General features: G+C 42.8%; 1 protein-coding gene across 4 annotated transcripts in view; it reads left to right on the top strand.

Annotated features, from left to right (window-relative positions):
* LOC129703908 (exocyst complex component 6-like) overlaps positions 1–13,179 on the top strand; it is a 190,959-nt gene extending 177,780 nt beyond the window's left edge. For all 4 annotated transcript variants that reach the window (XM_055646612.1, XM_055646613.1, XM_055646614.1 and 1 more), the window contains one exon: positions 12,025–13,179. In XM_055646612.1, the coding sequence (XP_055502587.1) occupies positions 12,025–12,157 (133 nt within the window). In that variant the 3' untranslated portion in view covers positions 12,158–13,179. The remainder of the gene's footprint in view (positions 1–12,024) is intronic.
* Positions 13,180–13,389: the final 210 nt, after the last annotated feature.

Genomic DNA, 13,389 nt, shown 5'->3' with positions numbered 1-13,389 from the left:
ACAAGAGGTGCTGCTGTGGGTTTTACATAGAGCCCACAGTGACTCGACTCCATCTCCCGGAGCCTGTCACGTTGGAGCAAATGCTCCACACACCGCTCCATCCGGCTCCAGCGCTCACGGTCGCTGGCCGCCCACGGCTGCTCAAAGTCGGACTCATCTGAGTCCACGACTTTGATGGTTTTTTGTTTTGCCTTACCGCCCGGCCGCGGAGTGGATCTGGCCGGTGCGGAGGCGACATCGAGCACAGCTGATCCCATTATAGGTGATTCAAGTGCCGCTGGCCGCTGCTGGCCCACCAGCTTTGTCGCAGCCCTCGTTGGTTTCTTCGACTTTTCCATGCTCCCTACCTGTAATCAGCATGGGAAAACACAAAAAGACCGCAGAGTACTTTTACCTGCAGGTCCTAGTTTAAATAGTCGCTACGGGGGAACGTCGTTCCACCCCACCTCCTGCCGTTTTCGACTTGTCAAAGTCGACGGCCCCATTCTGAATAGTCTCCCGCCCGGCCGTGGTGTTCTGGCCGGCGCGGGACCAAAAGTCGGCACAGCTGATCCCACTTACGGGGCTTGTGCCTTCAGTTGCTGCTGGCTCCCGCAACTTCGCGGTCCTCCCCAGCCAGCTTCACTCGCAGCACTTGTGGACACTATTTTGTCCAGCTTGTTCTGTGTAAAAACAGCGCGGGGACAAAAACTACCGCAGAGTAAATCACAAACCTGCAGGTCGCGGTTTCAAACTTACCGCTGCGGGGGAACGCTCCACCCCGCCTGTCGTTTCGCAAGCGTGAAAGCGATATGGCATGCATGCGTCCTGGCGGGGTTCTTCATGTAGTCACTCACGTGACTCCGAAGTAAAATATCCAATTCTTCATCCCAAATTCTTTCTTCCCGAAAGCTGCCCGTTTTGACATTTTCCAATTGCTTTTTAAAGGGTTACAGCCATATTTCATTTGAGGATGCATTGTGCTGCATTTGGTGATGTTCTCCACAGTACCTTGCCTTGACTTCTCCAGTAGTGGCTCCATTGGGTGTACTGTGAAAGCTAAAGGTGAAGGGTTATAGACAGAGTAAACCACAAAGGAGTCGGGAAAGAAGAGCTCATATCCTGATTTTATCATCCCGCAATGTAGAGAGCCATTGCTCCACCTATGAGGAACATTAAATACAAGGAGCCTAATGGAGAATGACATCAGGATCTTCAACAGAACTTGGGCTCTGCACCAAATTGGGGGTATCCTTATATCCCAAGCAAGGCTCAGACACTTTGTCAACGTGGATACTTAATAAGCCGAGGTTTTGATGTTTGCCGAAAAGCATCCAGATGTAGCTAGCCTGCAGACGGTAACTAAGAAGATCTTCTTTTGCCAAGGCATGCTTTGAAGCTCCTCTTGAAGACTGCACCACCAGTGTGATAACTTGGAAAATGATAGGCTACCTTTTTACTGCCAAGCTGTAGGATTCCATGGCCAATGGAAGCATTAGCATTGACTTGGGGTTATCGAAATGATGACCAATGTCACTCTCTGTGCTGTAAACAGTTGCAGAAGTGCAACCTACAAAACACAACCTTGCTAATATCACATCATTGTGATAACTCTGAATTGATCAAAGCCATTAATAAAACAGGCTTCATGCACACCATTTAACCATATGAAGATTCCTTTTAAGATTAACAATCATTATAGAAAAACCTGGCCTCATTAAAAATGTATTGGATAACAAGAATGTTAAGAAATCTGAAACGTCCTAATAGAAGTTTGGTATTTAAACATTTGACTCTCAGTGCAAATTACAATAAAAAGACAATGGAAGTCACTCTTTCAGTTCAGTAACATGATTCAACCACTGCATTATTATGTTTTCTGGTGTGCCATTATAATCCATCGGTGGGTCAGGAAGGCTAGGATTGTACAGCAGAAAAGGGCGCTGTCTATAAATCATTTAATTCTATAGACATGTCCTGGCTTCCACGTTGAACCACTCATTTAATCTTCTCACAGCTGTTGTTATGGCTGAAGCGTGTGCTTATTCAAACTGGAGACCATTATCGCTTCCACATTTTTTCAAATTGAGTATAGAGGATGGGTTGTGAATTAAATAATGGAAACGTTCACTGCAGTTTCAGTCATGATTCCCAGACTTCCAAGTGTGAAGTTGAATGGGTGAGCCAAGGAGGTGGGACTCCCTGTGAGACTGTAATATTCTAGATTCTGGTAATGGTGAGATCAGATCGTTGTTAAATGGAACACTCAACAACTATGTATATTGTGCTTTGATAGACGAGGCATCTAAAAGGGTTGACCACATGTTTGCATTACCTTCACCTTTGGTTTCATTGGCTTCTTCAAGCCTTGCGTGCTCCCAGTGCTCGCCCCATTATCAGGACTAATAGATGCCTCTTCAAACTGGACAAGATTACTTTCCACCTCTCTTCTACAATGGGCTTTGACAAAGGGAAACTGCTGCTTGTGTGTTAACACAAAGCAACGTGTGTTTAATATGAAATCGGGTTCATCACGGATTATTTGTGAGTGTGGGGGTGATTATGAGATGTTAAGATTGGGAAAAGTGGTGAGAGTATAAGCTCTGCAGGGCTACATTTGTCCACCTAGTTTTGAAGTAATGTTTGGAATGTCTTTAGACATTGCAGCAGGGTTTGTAGAGACATTCCTACTACTAATCTCTCCTGCAATTTCCTGCCATTGTTGCTTCATTTCATTTCAATTGTTGTCCACCAAGGTGCACTGGACCCTTATCCCTCACCAATTCAAGCGCTTAACTCAAGTTAAGAACAAAGGAGCTTTTGTTCTTATGAATATATTTTGTGCTTTTCATGACGTTTCAGTGTCCCAAAGTTCCTGATGGCCAATGAAGTTCTGGTGTAATGAAGTAGATACTGCGAAATAGAAAAACAAACAGCTAATTTGCACCCAGCAGGGCTCCATGATAGGTGTTAAATTGATACTTAGATAATTGTTCTCAGTAATTTAATTGAAATTAATCTTAGTTATTTTATTGAGAGAAATATTGAATATAATTGTGCAAGAACTCCTCCACTCTGCTGTGAATAATGTTTTAGTTTTTATTTTAGAGATGCAGCCTGGAAACAGGCCATTTGGCCCACCGAGTCCACACTGACCAGCCACTGAGTACACTAGCTCTATCCTACACTCTAGGCACAATTTATAGAGTCAAGTAAACCTACAAACCTGCTGGTCTTGGAATGTGGGATAAAACCATAGTACCCGGAGGAAACGCATGCAGTCACAGGGAGAATGTACAAACTCCGTACAGACAGCACCAGTAATTGGGATCAAACCCGGGTCTCTGACACTGTAAGGCAGCAACTCTACCAATGCGCCACAGTGCCACTCAACATGTTTTAGAATATTTGTTGCCCATCTGAGTCAGTAAAGGATATCTCCCTAAAAGTACAAAACTCTTCCAACAACACCTCTGAGTGCCTAGTATTCAGAGTCCAATTTATAAACTACCGACAGAATTGAGAAAGACTTTTCATGGGACACATTTCAAGTTTTCCAATTTTGCATTAAAATGTAGCGGGGGGCAATGCATTATGCTGACTGATTACATCAGTGAGAAACTGTACTTGGTATGGATTATGGGGGAGGAGATGTTGAGTTTAACAGATCATTTGGAGGATCAGGCCAGAGTGTTGGGCTTGTGACAGAAGAGGATTGTATCAGAGGCAAATAGGGGGAAGGTAGGTCAAGTCATCAAGTTTATTTGTCACATACACATACGAGATGTGCAGTGAAATGAAAAGTGGCAATGCTCGCGGACTTTGTGCAAAAAGACAAACAAACAAACAACCAAACAAACTATAAACACAATCATAAACACACACATATTCTTTTACATATTAAATATTGTGGCCGGAAGGAAAAACGTTCAGTAAAGTTAGTCCCTGGTGAGATAGGAGTTTACAGTCCGAATGGCCTCTGGGAAGAAACTCCTTCTCAACCTCTCAGTTCTCACAGCATGGCAACGGAGGCGTTTGCCTGAGCGTAGCAGCTTGAACAGTCCGTTGCAGGGATGGAAGGGGTCTCCCATGATTTTATTGGCTCTGGAGTTGCACCTCCTGATGTATAGTTCCTGCAGGGAGGCGAGTGAAGTTCCCATAGTGCGTTCGGCCGAACGCACACTACTCTCTGCAGAGCCTTCTTGTCCTGGGCAGAGCAATTCCCAAACCAGATGGTAATGTTCCCGGACAAGATGCTTTCCACAGCCGCTGAGTAGAAGCACTGGAGGATCCTCGGAGACACTCTGAATTTCCTCAATTGCCTGAGGTGGTAAAGGCGCTGCCTTGCCTTACTCACGAGTGCTGTGGCATGTGATGTCCATGTCATATCCTCAGAGATGTGGACTCCCAGATATTTAAAACAGCTCACCCTATCCACAGTATCCCCATTTATCCTCAATGGTGTGTACGTCCTCGGATGATGTGCCCTCCTAAAGTCCATGATCAGCTCCTTAGTTTTTTTGATGTTCAAGAGGAGGCTGTTATCCTGGCACCAGAGTGCTTAATCAGCCACCTCTTCCCGGTAGGCCTTCTCATCGTTGTCTGAGATCAGGCCCACCACCACAGTGTCATCAGCAAACTTAATTATTGAATTGGAGCTGAACCTAGCCACACAGTCGTGTGTACAGGGAGTACAATAGGGGGCTGAGGACGCAACCCTGGGGCGATCCTGTGCTCAGGGTGAGGGACTTTGATGTATTCCCTCCCATCTTGACTACCTGGGGCCTGGCGGTGAGAAAGTCCAGGGCCCAGGCACACAGGGAGGTGTTGAGCTCTAATTCCAGTAGCTTCTCGGCCAGTCTGGTGGGGACTATCGTGTTGAAGGCTGAACTGAAGTCTACGAACAGCATCCTCACGTAGCCCCCCTTCTGGCTGTCAAGATGGGAGAGAGCGGTGTGCAAGACCTGGGAGACCGCATCGTCCGTGGATCTGTTCGGACGGTATGCGAACTGCAACGGGTCCATGTTCCGAGGGAGGAAGGTGCAGATGTGATTCTTCACCAGCCTCTCAAAGCATTTCATGACTATCGAGGTAAGGGCCACCGGACTGTAGTCATTCAGACAGGCTGGGGAGGCATTTTTTGGTACCAGTAAAATGATGGATTTTTTGAAGCAGGCAGGGACCACGGACTTGTCCAGGGAGAGGTTGAATAATGTAGTGAGCTCTAGAGCTAGCTGCGTAGCACAGGACTTGAGAACTCGCCCCGAGATGCCATCGGGGCCTGCAGCTTTCCTCATGTTCACCCGTGTCAGAGCGCTCCTCACGTCGTGCTCGGACAGCGAGAATGTGGGTACATTCCTCCCTTCAGCTTCGGTAGCCAGCCCGCTGGCGGTATTGTCGATAGTCGGCAGACCTGGGGCGGTGTTGCCCATCTTGAAACGAGCGTAAAAGGAGTTCAGGTCATCAGCTAGGGAGGTGCTGGCACTTGCGGATGTGGGTGGGGTGCTCCGGTAGTTGGTTACAATCCGTAGCCCCTGCCACAGGCTTCTGGTGTCCTGCTGCTCCATCTGTAACTCCATCTTGTCCCTGTACCTCCTTTTTGCGTCCTTCACCGCCCTTCGCAGTCGGTAGGACTCTACCTTGTAGGTCAGGGGGAAGACTGGCCTGGGATCGCAGGTGAATCATTATGGGGATAATAGGCAGGGTTGGGGACTTGGCTGATTATGAGGAGGGGATTGGAAGCTGATATGAACATTCAAAGTCTGTAAGAAACCACCTAAAGGAAATGGTGCTTCAAACCCTGATGGTGTACTAAGTAACGTTAAACATCCATTAAGTAATGCAAAAACTGACCCCTCTTCTCAGGGTAAGGTCTACTTCAATATTCAGACCCAGCCCATGTTGGTGCAGAACAATTTTGCGTAAGGGCTATTAAAATGCAAATTGTTTTCCATTTGACATCGCTGCATGTGCCCAAATGTCTAAATGCATCATATGTACGAAGTTCCATTACCAAGAATCTGTAAACCCGTGGGTGAAACGTTGAGTTCACAACTGAATTGAACACTAAGTTATCTAGATCTGGTACTCAAAGCAACAACATACTTTTACTTTATGCCTTCTATCAGGCACCATTGTTCAGCCAAATGATAAATTAGGCTTTTTGATCAACTGGAATGATGAAATCCTTGGTCATTCTGAGCTATAAATAACAAAATCTATTCTTATCTATTCTTTAGCTTGGCTATCTTAATGTCCTGCTGACCTAATTCAACCTACTCCTCCCCCCACTCCACTTAGTGGCAGCAGGAATATTTTCTGTACAAATCCCATGGTCAACATGCTCTTCTCTTCCCCCACCATCTCCCACTTTCCACCCTCACCATAGGGGCTGGATTTAATCTTCCACAGTGTTAATCCAAATCAAATACTTCAGTTAGAATTATTCATAGTTAATGGAATTACTGTGTAATCTAAAACAAAACAATATATACTCCACAAGATTAAACCATAGATGTGAATAATTAAATGATACAATAATGCATGGAGGTAGATTCCGCATCTGAATGATCGAAAGTTGTGCAGTAAATGTTTGGTAGTTATGTAGGTTTCTGATTTTTCTCGCTTCCATTTCTCCACACAGCAGCCAATGTCATGTATTCCTAATCTGTTCTTTCTCTGTGCTTTACCCAGCCTTGTACATAAATAACAGGTGAACCAGCCTTGAGGGATTTCTTTAAACTGCCTCTAATTCTTAGACATGTATCTGAGTGGAGAGTCTGTGCACAATATAAAAGATGTGGACAACCCGAGAGCATTAAAATTGATTTAAATATCATGAGGAAAAAAAATATCCGGTGGGGGGGGGAGAGAATCTAAAGAAGTCTTGTCCAAAGTTTTAAATCGACAAGATCTAGCTCAAAAGACTATTTTGATTATGCTTGAAATAGCTAACTTTTTCCAAGTCTAAAGAATTAGCACTCCGCACAAGCAAGTAACTTGTTCAAAGTAACAGAATACTCTGGGAAAGAGTGTTAGCTATAATCTACCCTCGCATAATATATATCCATCATATTCCCTATTCTAACAAATACGCTATCAATGAGAACATGGCCCATTTAAAAATTTGAATTGGTTCGTTACCACTTTCATTAATGCGTCTGCAGAGTCATTTCTGAGTAAATGAAGTTTTTAAACACTGGTAATTATTTATGTGACCCTGCTCTGAATCTTTCCATAATTTCTGTATCACCCACCATACAAGGGTACCAAAGCTGAACACAACTTTCATAAAGTACTCTTAAAGTTCTGTACAAAAGTTATTAATACCAGCTAATAGCCCATTTAATTTGGGTTATAATTTCTTGAATATGGGCTGCAGGCCCACTGTGGTTTATTTTAACAAAAGTTAAATTAAGTTTTACAACAAAGTAATTACAAGTCGTGATTAGATATCAGTGCAAATTTAATTACCAATCACAGGTGGACTATCTGAAGTGGAAGTTCATTGAACATCTAATTGGATGGGAATGAAAATTGGTAGAGAATACATTAGAAGATGTGAGACAAAAATGCTGGAGGAACTCAGCGGGTGAGGCAGCATCTGTGGAACAAAGGAATAGGTGATGTTTCGGGTCTGGACCCTTCTTCAGACTGATGGTCTGAAGAAGGGTCTCAGCACTTTAACACCCCCTCCCATTCCGAATCTGACCTCTCTGTCCTGGGCCTCCTCCATGGCCAGAGTGAGTCCCACCGCAAATTGGAGGAGCAGCACCTCATATTTCACTTGGGTAGTTTACACCCCAGCAGTATGAACATTGACTTCTCCAATTTCAGGTAGTCCTTGCTTTCTCCCTCCTTCCCCTCCCCTTCCCAGCTCTCCCACAACCTACTGTCTCCACCACTTCCTTTCTTCTTCCTGCCCACCCTCCCCTCACATCAGTCTGAAGAAGGGTCTCGACCCAAAACATCACCTATTCCTTTGCTCCATAGATGCTGCCTCACATGCTGAGTTTCTCCACCATTTTTGTCTATCTTCGATTTTTCCAGCATTTGCAGTTCTTTCACGGACATTAGAAGATATGGTTGTTCACCAGATAGCATTTAAAAAGAGAGATGAGGAAACCCTGTGCAGAAAGTATTAAGAACTGTTAACTCACAATTTTAAAGTGATCTGATGGTTTCAATATGTCAGTTACATGTGTGTTTATTTACTATTCATCTTTTAACATTCCTGCTTTGGTGAACATGCTGTAATTGAACCTTCCTGCCAGTGGTGTCAGTATACTACCTACAGTTTTTCAATACATTTCTAAGCTTGCCAAAGTCCATATTTTGCTATTAAACTAAGCATTGTAACATAATTAAAAACAATACTAGATGTGTACATGTGGAAAGAGAATTCCACCAGTGCCCTGATTCAGTTACCCACCTTCACAAAGATTATGCATAATTTTAGAAACAAAGAGTGTGATTAATGGTTTATACCAAAGATAGACACAAAGTGCTGGAGCAACTCAGTGGGTCAGGCAGCATCGCTGGAGAAAAAGGATGGGTGACGTTTCAGGTCAAGACCCTTCTTTTGGTTGTTTACATACCATGAGAGAGCGAGTGACTAGTGTGTGTGAGAAGAGCTTTCAAAAGCATCCCAGGTTGTTGCTGTTTGTAAATGGTTGCTTTTAAAGGGTGATTGAGATGAAATGAATGTTTTCCATTGCAGATCCATTGTCATGCTCTTGTAAAATTCCCAATATTTGGACAGAAATGAGAGTAGTACTGATCTTTCTAACCGTATTTAAGAATAAGGAGTAAGCCATTTAGAATGGAGACGAGGAAACATTTTTTCTCACAGAGAGTGGTGAGTCTGTGGAATTCTCTGCAGGTGGAGGCAGGTTCTCTGGATGCTTTCAAGAGAGAGCTAGATAGGGCTCTTAAAAATAGCGAGTCGGGGAATATGGGGAGAAGGCAGGAATGGGGTACTGATTGGGGATGATCAGCCATGACCACATTGAATGGCGGTGCTGGCTAGAAGGGCCGATGGGCTACTCCTGCACCTATTGTCTATTGTCTATTTATTGGCCAATGAGTGAAAGGTGGAGCATAATGTGTTTATTACACCACAATATCAACTTATTCAGGAAAGAGTCTGTTTAAAGAACAGAAGAACCAAAAATCACAATCGACACCAAGGTGAGATCATTTTATCAAAAATATGTGAAAACATAGTGAAGAATAGTTGGATTTGAATTTCATATGTAAAATCGATCCAAGTCAATTGCAGTACTGTGGGCATCAACCTTGATTGACAGAACCAATCACTTTCATTTGTCTGGTCAAAGCATTGTCAATGTAGAAGGTCTTTAAAAGATATTTCAAGTCTTGCGTCATGCATCCCGCAGACGCAAGACGTTTGTCTGCCCTCAAACCACCCTTGTCCCAGCTTCAAAGTGGCATCCAAGAGTAATTAACATATTATTTGCTTGCTGTTTTCCCCTCAACATTAATGCGAGGTTAGATCATCACTGAGCTTACCAATAATTCACAATATTCTCTCTTGGGTAAAGGGTCATCAAACAACCACTTGCTTTTGGTATAGATGCTTAAACATAGCAAAATGTTCCATTGTAATTCTCAGGAGCATTTACAGCCATAACTTGACACCTATGCATGTAAGAAGATATTGCAACAATGTGGTTGTGAGAAATAATGACAGGTTTGCTCAGTAATTGAGGTCCTGTGGTTAACATGATGAATTGGAAATCCTTTGAAATCCACAATGTTCTGAATCCCACCACAATGAAAATATTGTACGGAACAAGCAAGTCAAATCGCTGCCCTATAAATTGACATTGTCATTATGTGATGAGAGATATCATGGAGAGCTTTTCATGTGGCATTTACCTGCCCACCTTGTGGCATGTACCGGCTCATAATGTGTTCAGCTATGCTCGGTGTCGGCTTTTCTGCACCAAGTAGTTCTGATGTCAAATTCAGAGATGAGATGAGAGTGACTGCCCTTAAAAAGAAGCAAGATTTGATCAAATGTAGCATCGACGCACGCTGGTAAAAGTGAAGTCCGGGCATCAGGAGAAAATCTCCATTGGCTGGAGTTATACTTGCATCAAAACAAGTAGTTGTGGTTGCTGGACATCAGTTATCTGAGCCCCGGGACATTACTGGAGCAGTACCAAAGGTCACTCACCTTGGCTTTCCATTCTGTCGGAAGTGAGGTAGGATTACTGATGTTTGTGCAATGTTCAGTTCCATTTCTAACTCATTAGGAAATGAAGCTGTCCATGCCTGCTTGCGGGAAATCTAGATCACTTTTGGGTAGGGGGCTGATGAGTGAATAGTGACATTTTCCATGTGCAATCGTGAGACAAAAGTGCCAGTAAGAAACTGAGCACCTGAACTCCCCAAAGCCTTTTCACCATCCCTAAATCACATGTTGAGAATGTGATGAGGTACTCTCCACTACGCTAGAAAAGTGACAACCCAAAATCACACAGCGCTCTTCATCCAAGGAGACAATGTAATTTGACAGTCGGCCTGCCACCCTAGATGTTCACCAACACCATATCCATAATGTATACTGTGTAGGAAATTGATTCAGTAGCATCTCCCAAATCTGTATCTGTTGAGAATCACGCCAACAATTCCACCTAAGAAAATCGCACAATGTCCTAACATGGAAATATATCTCAATTCCTTCAGTGTTGTGTTGAAATCCTGGAGCCACTTCATCAATACAAATACAAATACAAATTGCCTTTATTGTCATTCAAACCGACAGAGGTTTGAACAAAATTTCGTTCCCTGCAGTCATAACAATAAAATAAACATAACATGCAATTAGTACAGTTTTACACAAACATCCATCACAGTGAATCTCCAAACACCTCCTCACTGTGATGGAAGGCAAAAGTCTTATCTCTTCCCTGTTCTTTATTCTTCTCCTGCGTCGAGGCGAGTGAGGCTCCTGAAGCTAAAGCCTCCGGCGGGCGTTGGTATGTTCCGCGGCTGATTAAGCCGCACCGGGCGATGTAAGGCCCTGCGACGGGCCGATTCAAACACCTCGATTCGGGGCGGACAAAGTTGCCGTTGCGGGAACTCTCGGAAATCGGTCTCACTCCAAGTACCTGCGAGCTCCCGATTTTACGTTCCACGGGGCCTGCAGCCGAGGACTCCGAAGCTACGCAGTCGGGCCGCCGCGCCGCCACAGCCATCGCGCCTGCCAGCTTCACGATGGTAAGGCCTCCGAGGCTCCACGATGTTAGGCCCCAGCAAACGGAGACACAACATGGAAAAGGTTGCGTCTCCATTCAAGGATGAGATTGGAAAGCTAAAAGGTTCCCCTCCATCCCCCATATACACAACTAAAAATAAACCGAAAACATACTCTAAAAAGACAGACGGACTGCAGGTGAGCCGCCGCCACACCATGAGAGCACCCTGATCAGATGGACAGAAGCAATCAAAATGGTTCCAGCGGCACTTAATGAAGAACATACTCATGGTAGAATTCTCAAATTAAAAGTCAGTTGAGGGAGTTCTGGAACTTGGTTACAGCACTGATCTACACTATACAAAGTGTTCTCAATACCAAATGTTAATGGAACTCAGTGTTCAGGCAGCATCTGTGGAGTGAATAGACAGACAATATTTTGGATTGGGATGCTTCTTTAACCCAAAGTGTCACCTATCCATTCCCTCCACAGGTGCTGCCTGATCCGCTGAGTTCTATTAACACTTGGTATTGAGATCACTTTGTATTGTGTAGATCGGTGCTTCTTGTGTGACTAGTGGTCAACACTAAGTGTGAATCAGAGGACAGATATCAGAGCTATCTGACTAAACCTTAGGGAGAGTGAACACTGGGAGGCTGTTCTTTATGCTCCTAACATGACATGCTCCTGCAAACTGTACTTTTGAACATAATTTCTTCTGCATTGGATGCTGTGTTCTTGATGTATTAATGTGGTAACATTTATTTCAATTTATTTAGCAGATATGAAACACTAAAAATGGCATTAATTTATTTTGCAGAATGAAAGATACCAACAAAAAAAACATTATATTTTCTCAGTTCAGAAAAAATGACCGTGATAAACAGAAACTAATCGAGACAGTAGTGAAGCAACTACGCAGTTTGGTGAATGGTATGTCCCAACACACATAGCCTGTTGCCCTGGTTATTTTGTTCCTACCCTTTGATTCTTCTGCCAGCATTTGTGTACAACAGAATGTAAAAGAATGTCAAGTACCAACAGAGCAAACCAATTAGGAATGTAAAGGGTGTACTGGTATAAAATAAAAAGGGGAAATATTTTGTATGGATTTTTCAAATCATGCAGAATTTGGTGTTTTGAGACTTGCTGAACATGTGTAATGGTCTGTACTCCACACTGCAAATGTTCATAGTTAATTTGTTTAAGGACACTGGAAAACTAAATGTACATTAGAAAATCAAATGATGGATGGGCAGTCAATAAGAAGTAAGGTGGGCGTGTTAAAACATTTCACAGATTTGCAAGTTACATTTGCAATATTTTTTAGTTTAGTAGTTGCACTGTAATCTCTAACTTTTGTGGATTGACTGTGACATAACTTTGTAAATAAAAAAGAAAGGCATGATGTTCCAATCTTGTATAGAGTTGGCTGTTGTTTCCTTTTCACATTATTGACCACCGTTTTGTATGTGTTGCCTGCTTTGTTCCGTCTAATTTTGTTTTCACTATTCTTGTTCTGGGGGAGATGTTTGGGAATGTTTTACCTTCACGTTACAGATATGATTGCACGTACATTTGTATTTTTTTTTTAATGTTTTTACTCAGGGCTGTACTATTGTGAATTTTGTTATTTGCTAAAATATTAAAATTAACTAAAAGCAATTCTCACTCATCAGAAGGAATATAACTTTTGGTCTACTTCAACCCACTTCCTCCTTTCAGACACAGTTTTCACCTTGATTCAAAAACAATTGGAGAAAAATGATAGTAGTTTCATTCTGATTTTCAGATTGGTTCCTTCTTTGCACAATCAATAGGAAATATTGTGTATAGCTCCATTATCTTACTGTTTGACCTCCCAGTTTGTTGACTTGTTTATAAGACAGACATTAATGAAGGATATTAAATTCTGTACATTGATGTATTGCAGTACTTTATTTCTACTCTGCAATAAAAGTAACCCTGAGCACTTTTTAATTGTTATTTTCAATGTCTTGATTTTATTTTGCTGGGTAATGTTCATCAACAGCTATAATTTTGCATGAGATTTAGAAATTATTGTTGTATTTTGGAATTATACCATTTCATATTAGTATCTTTCAAGGTACTATCAATATCTATTATTCTAATTTAAGATTTCCCAAAAGGTTACTCATTAATGTTTTAATTTGTATCATTCATT

This window comes from Leucoraja erinacea, chromosome 15 (genome assembly GCF_028641065.1).
Source record: "Leucoraja erinacea ecotype New England chromosome 15, Leri_hhj_1, whole genome shotgun sequence".
Lineage (NCBI taxonomy): Eukaryota > Metazoa > Chordata > Chondrichthyes > Rajiformes > Rajidae > Leucoraja > Leucoraja erinaceus.
Note: the sequence above shows the minus strand (reverse complement) of the source record. Positions and strands in the feature narration are given on the sequence as shown.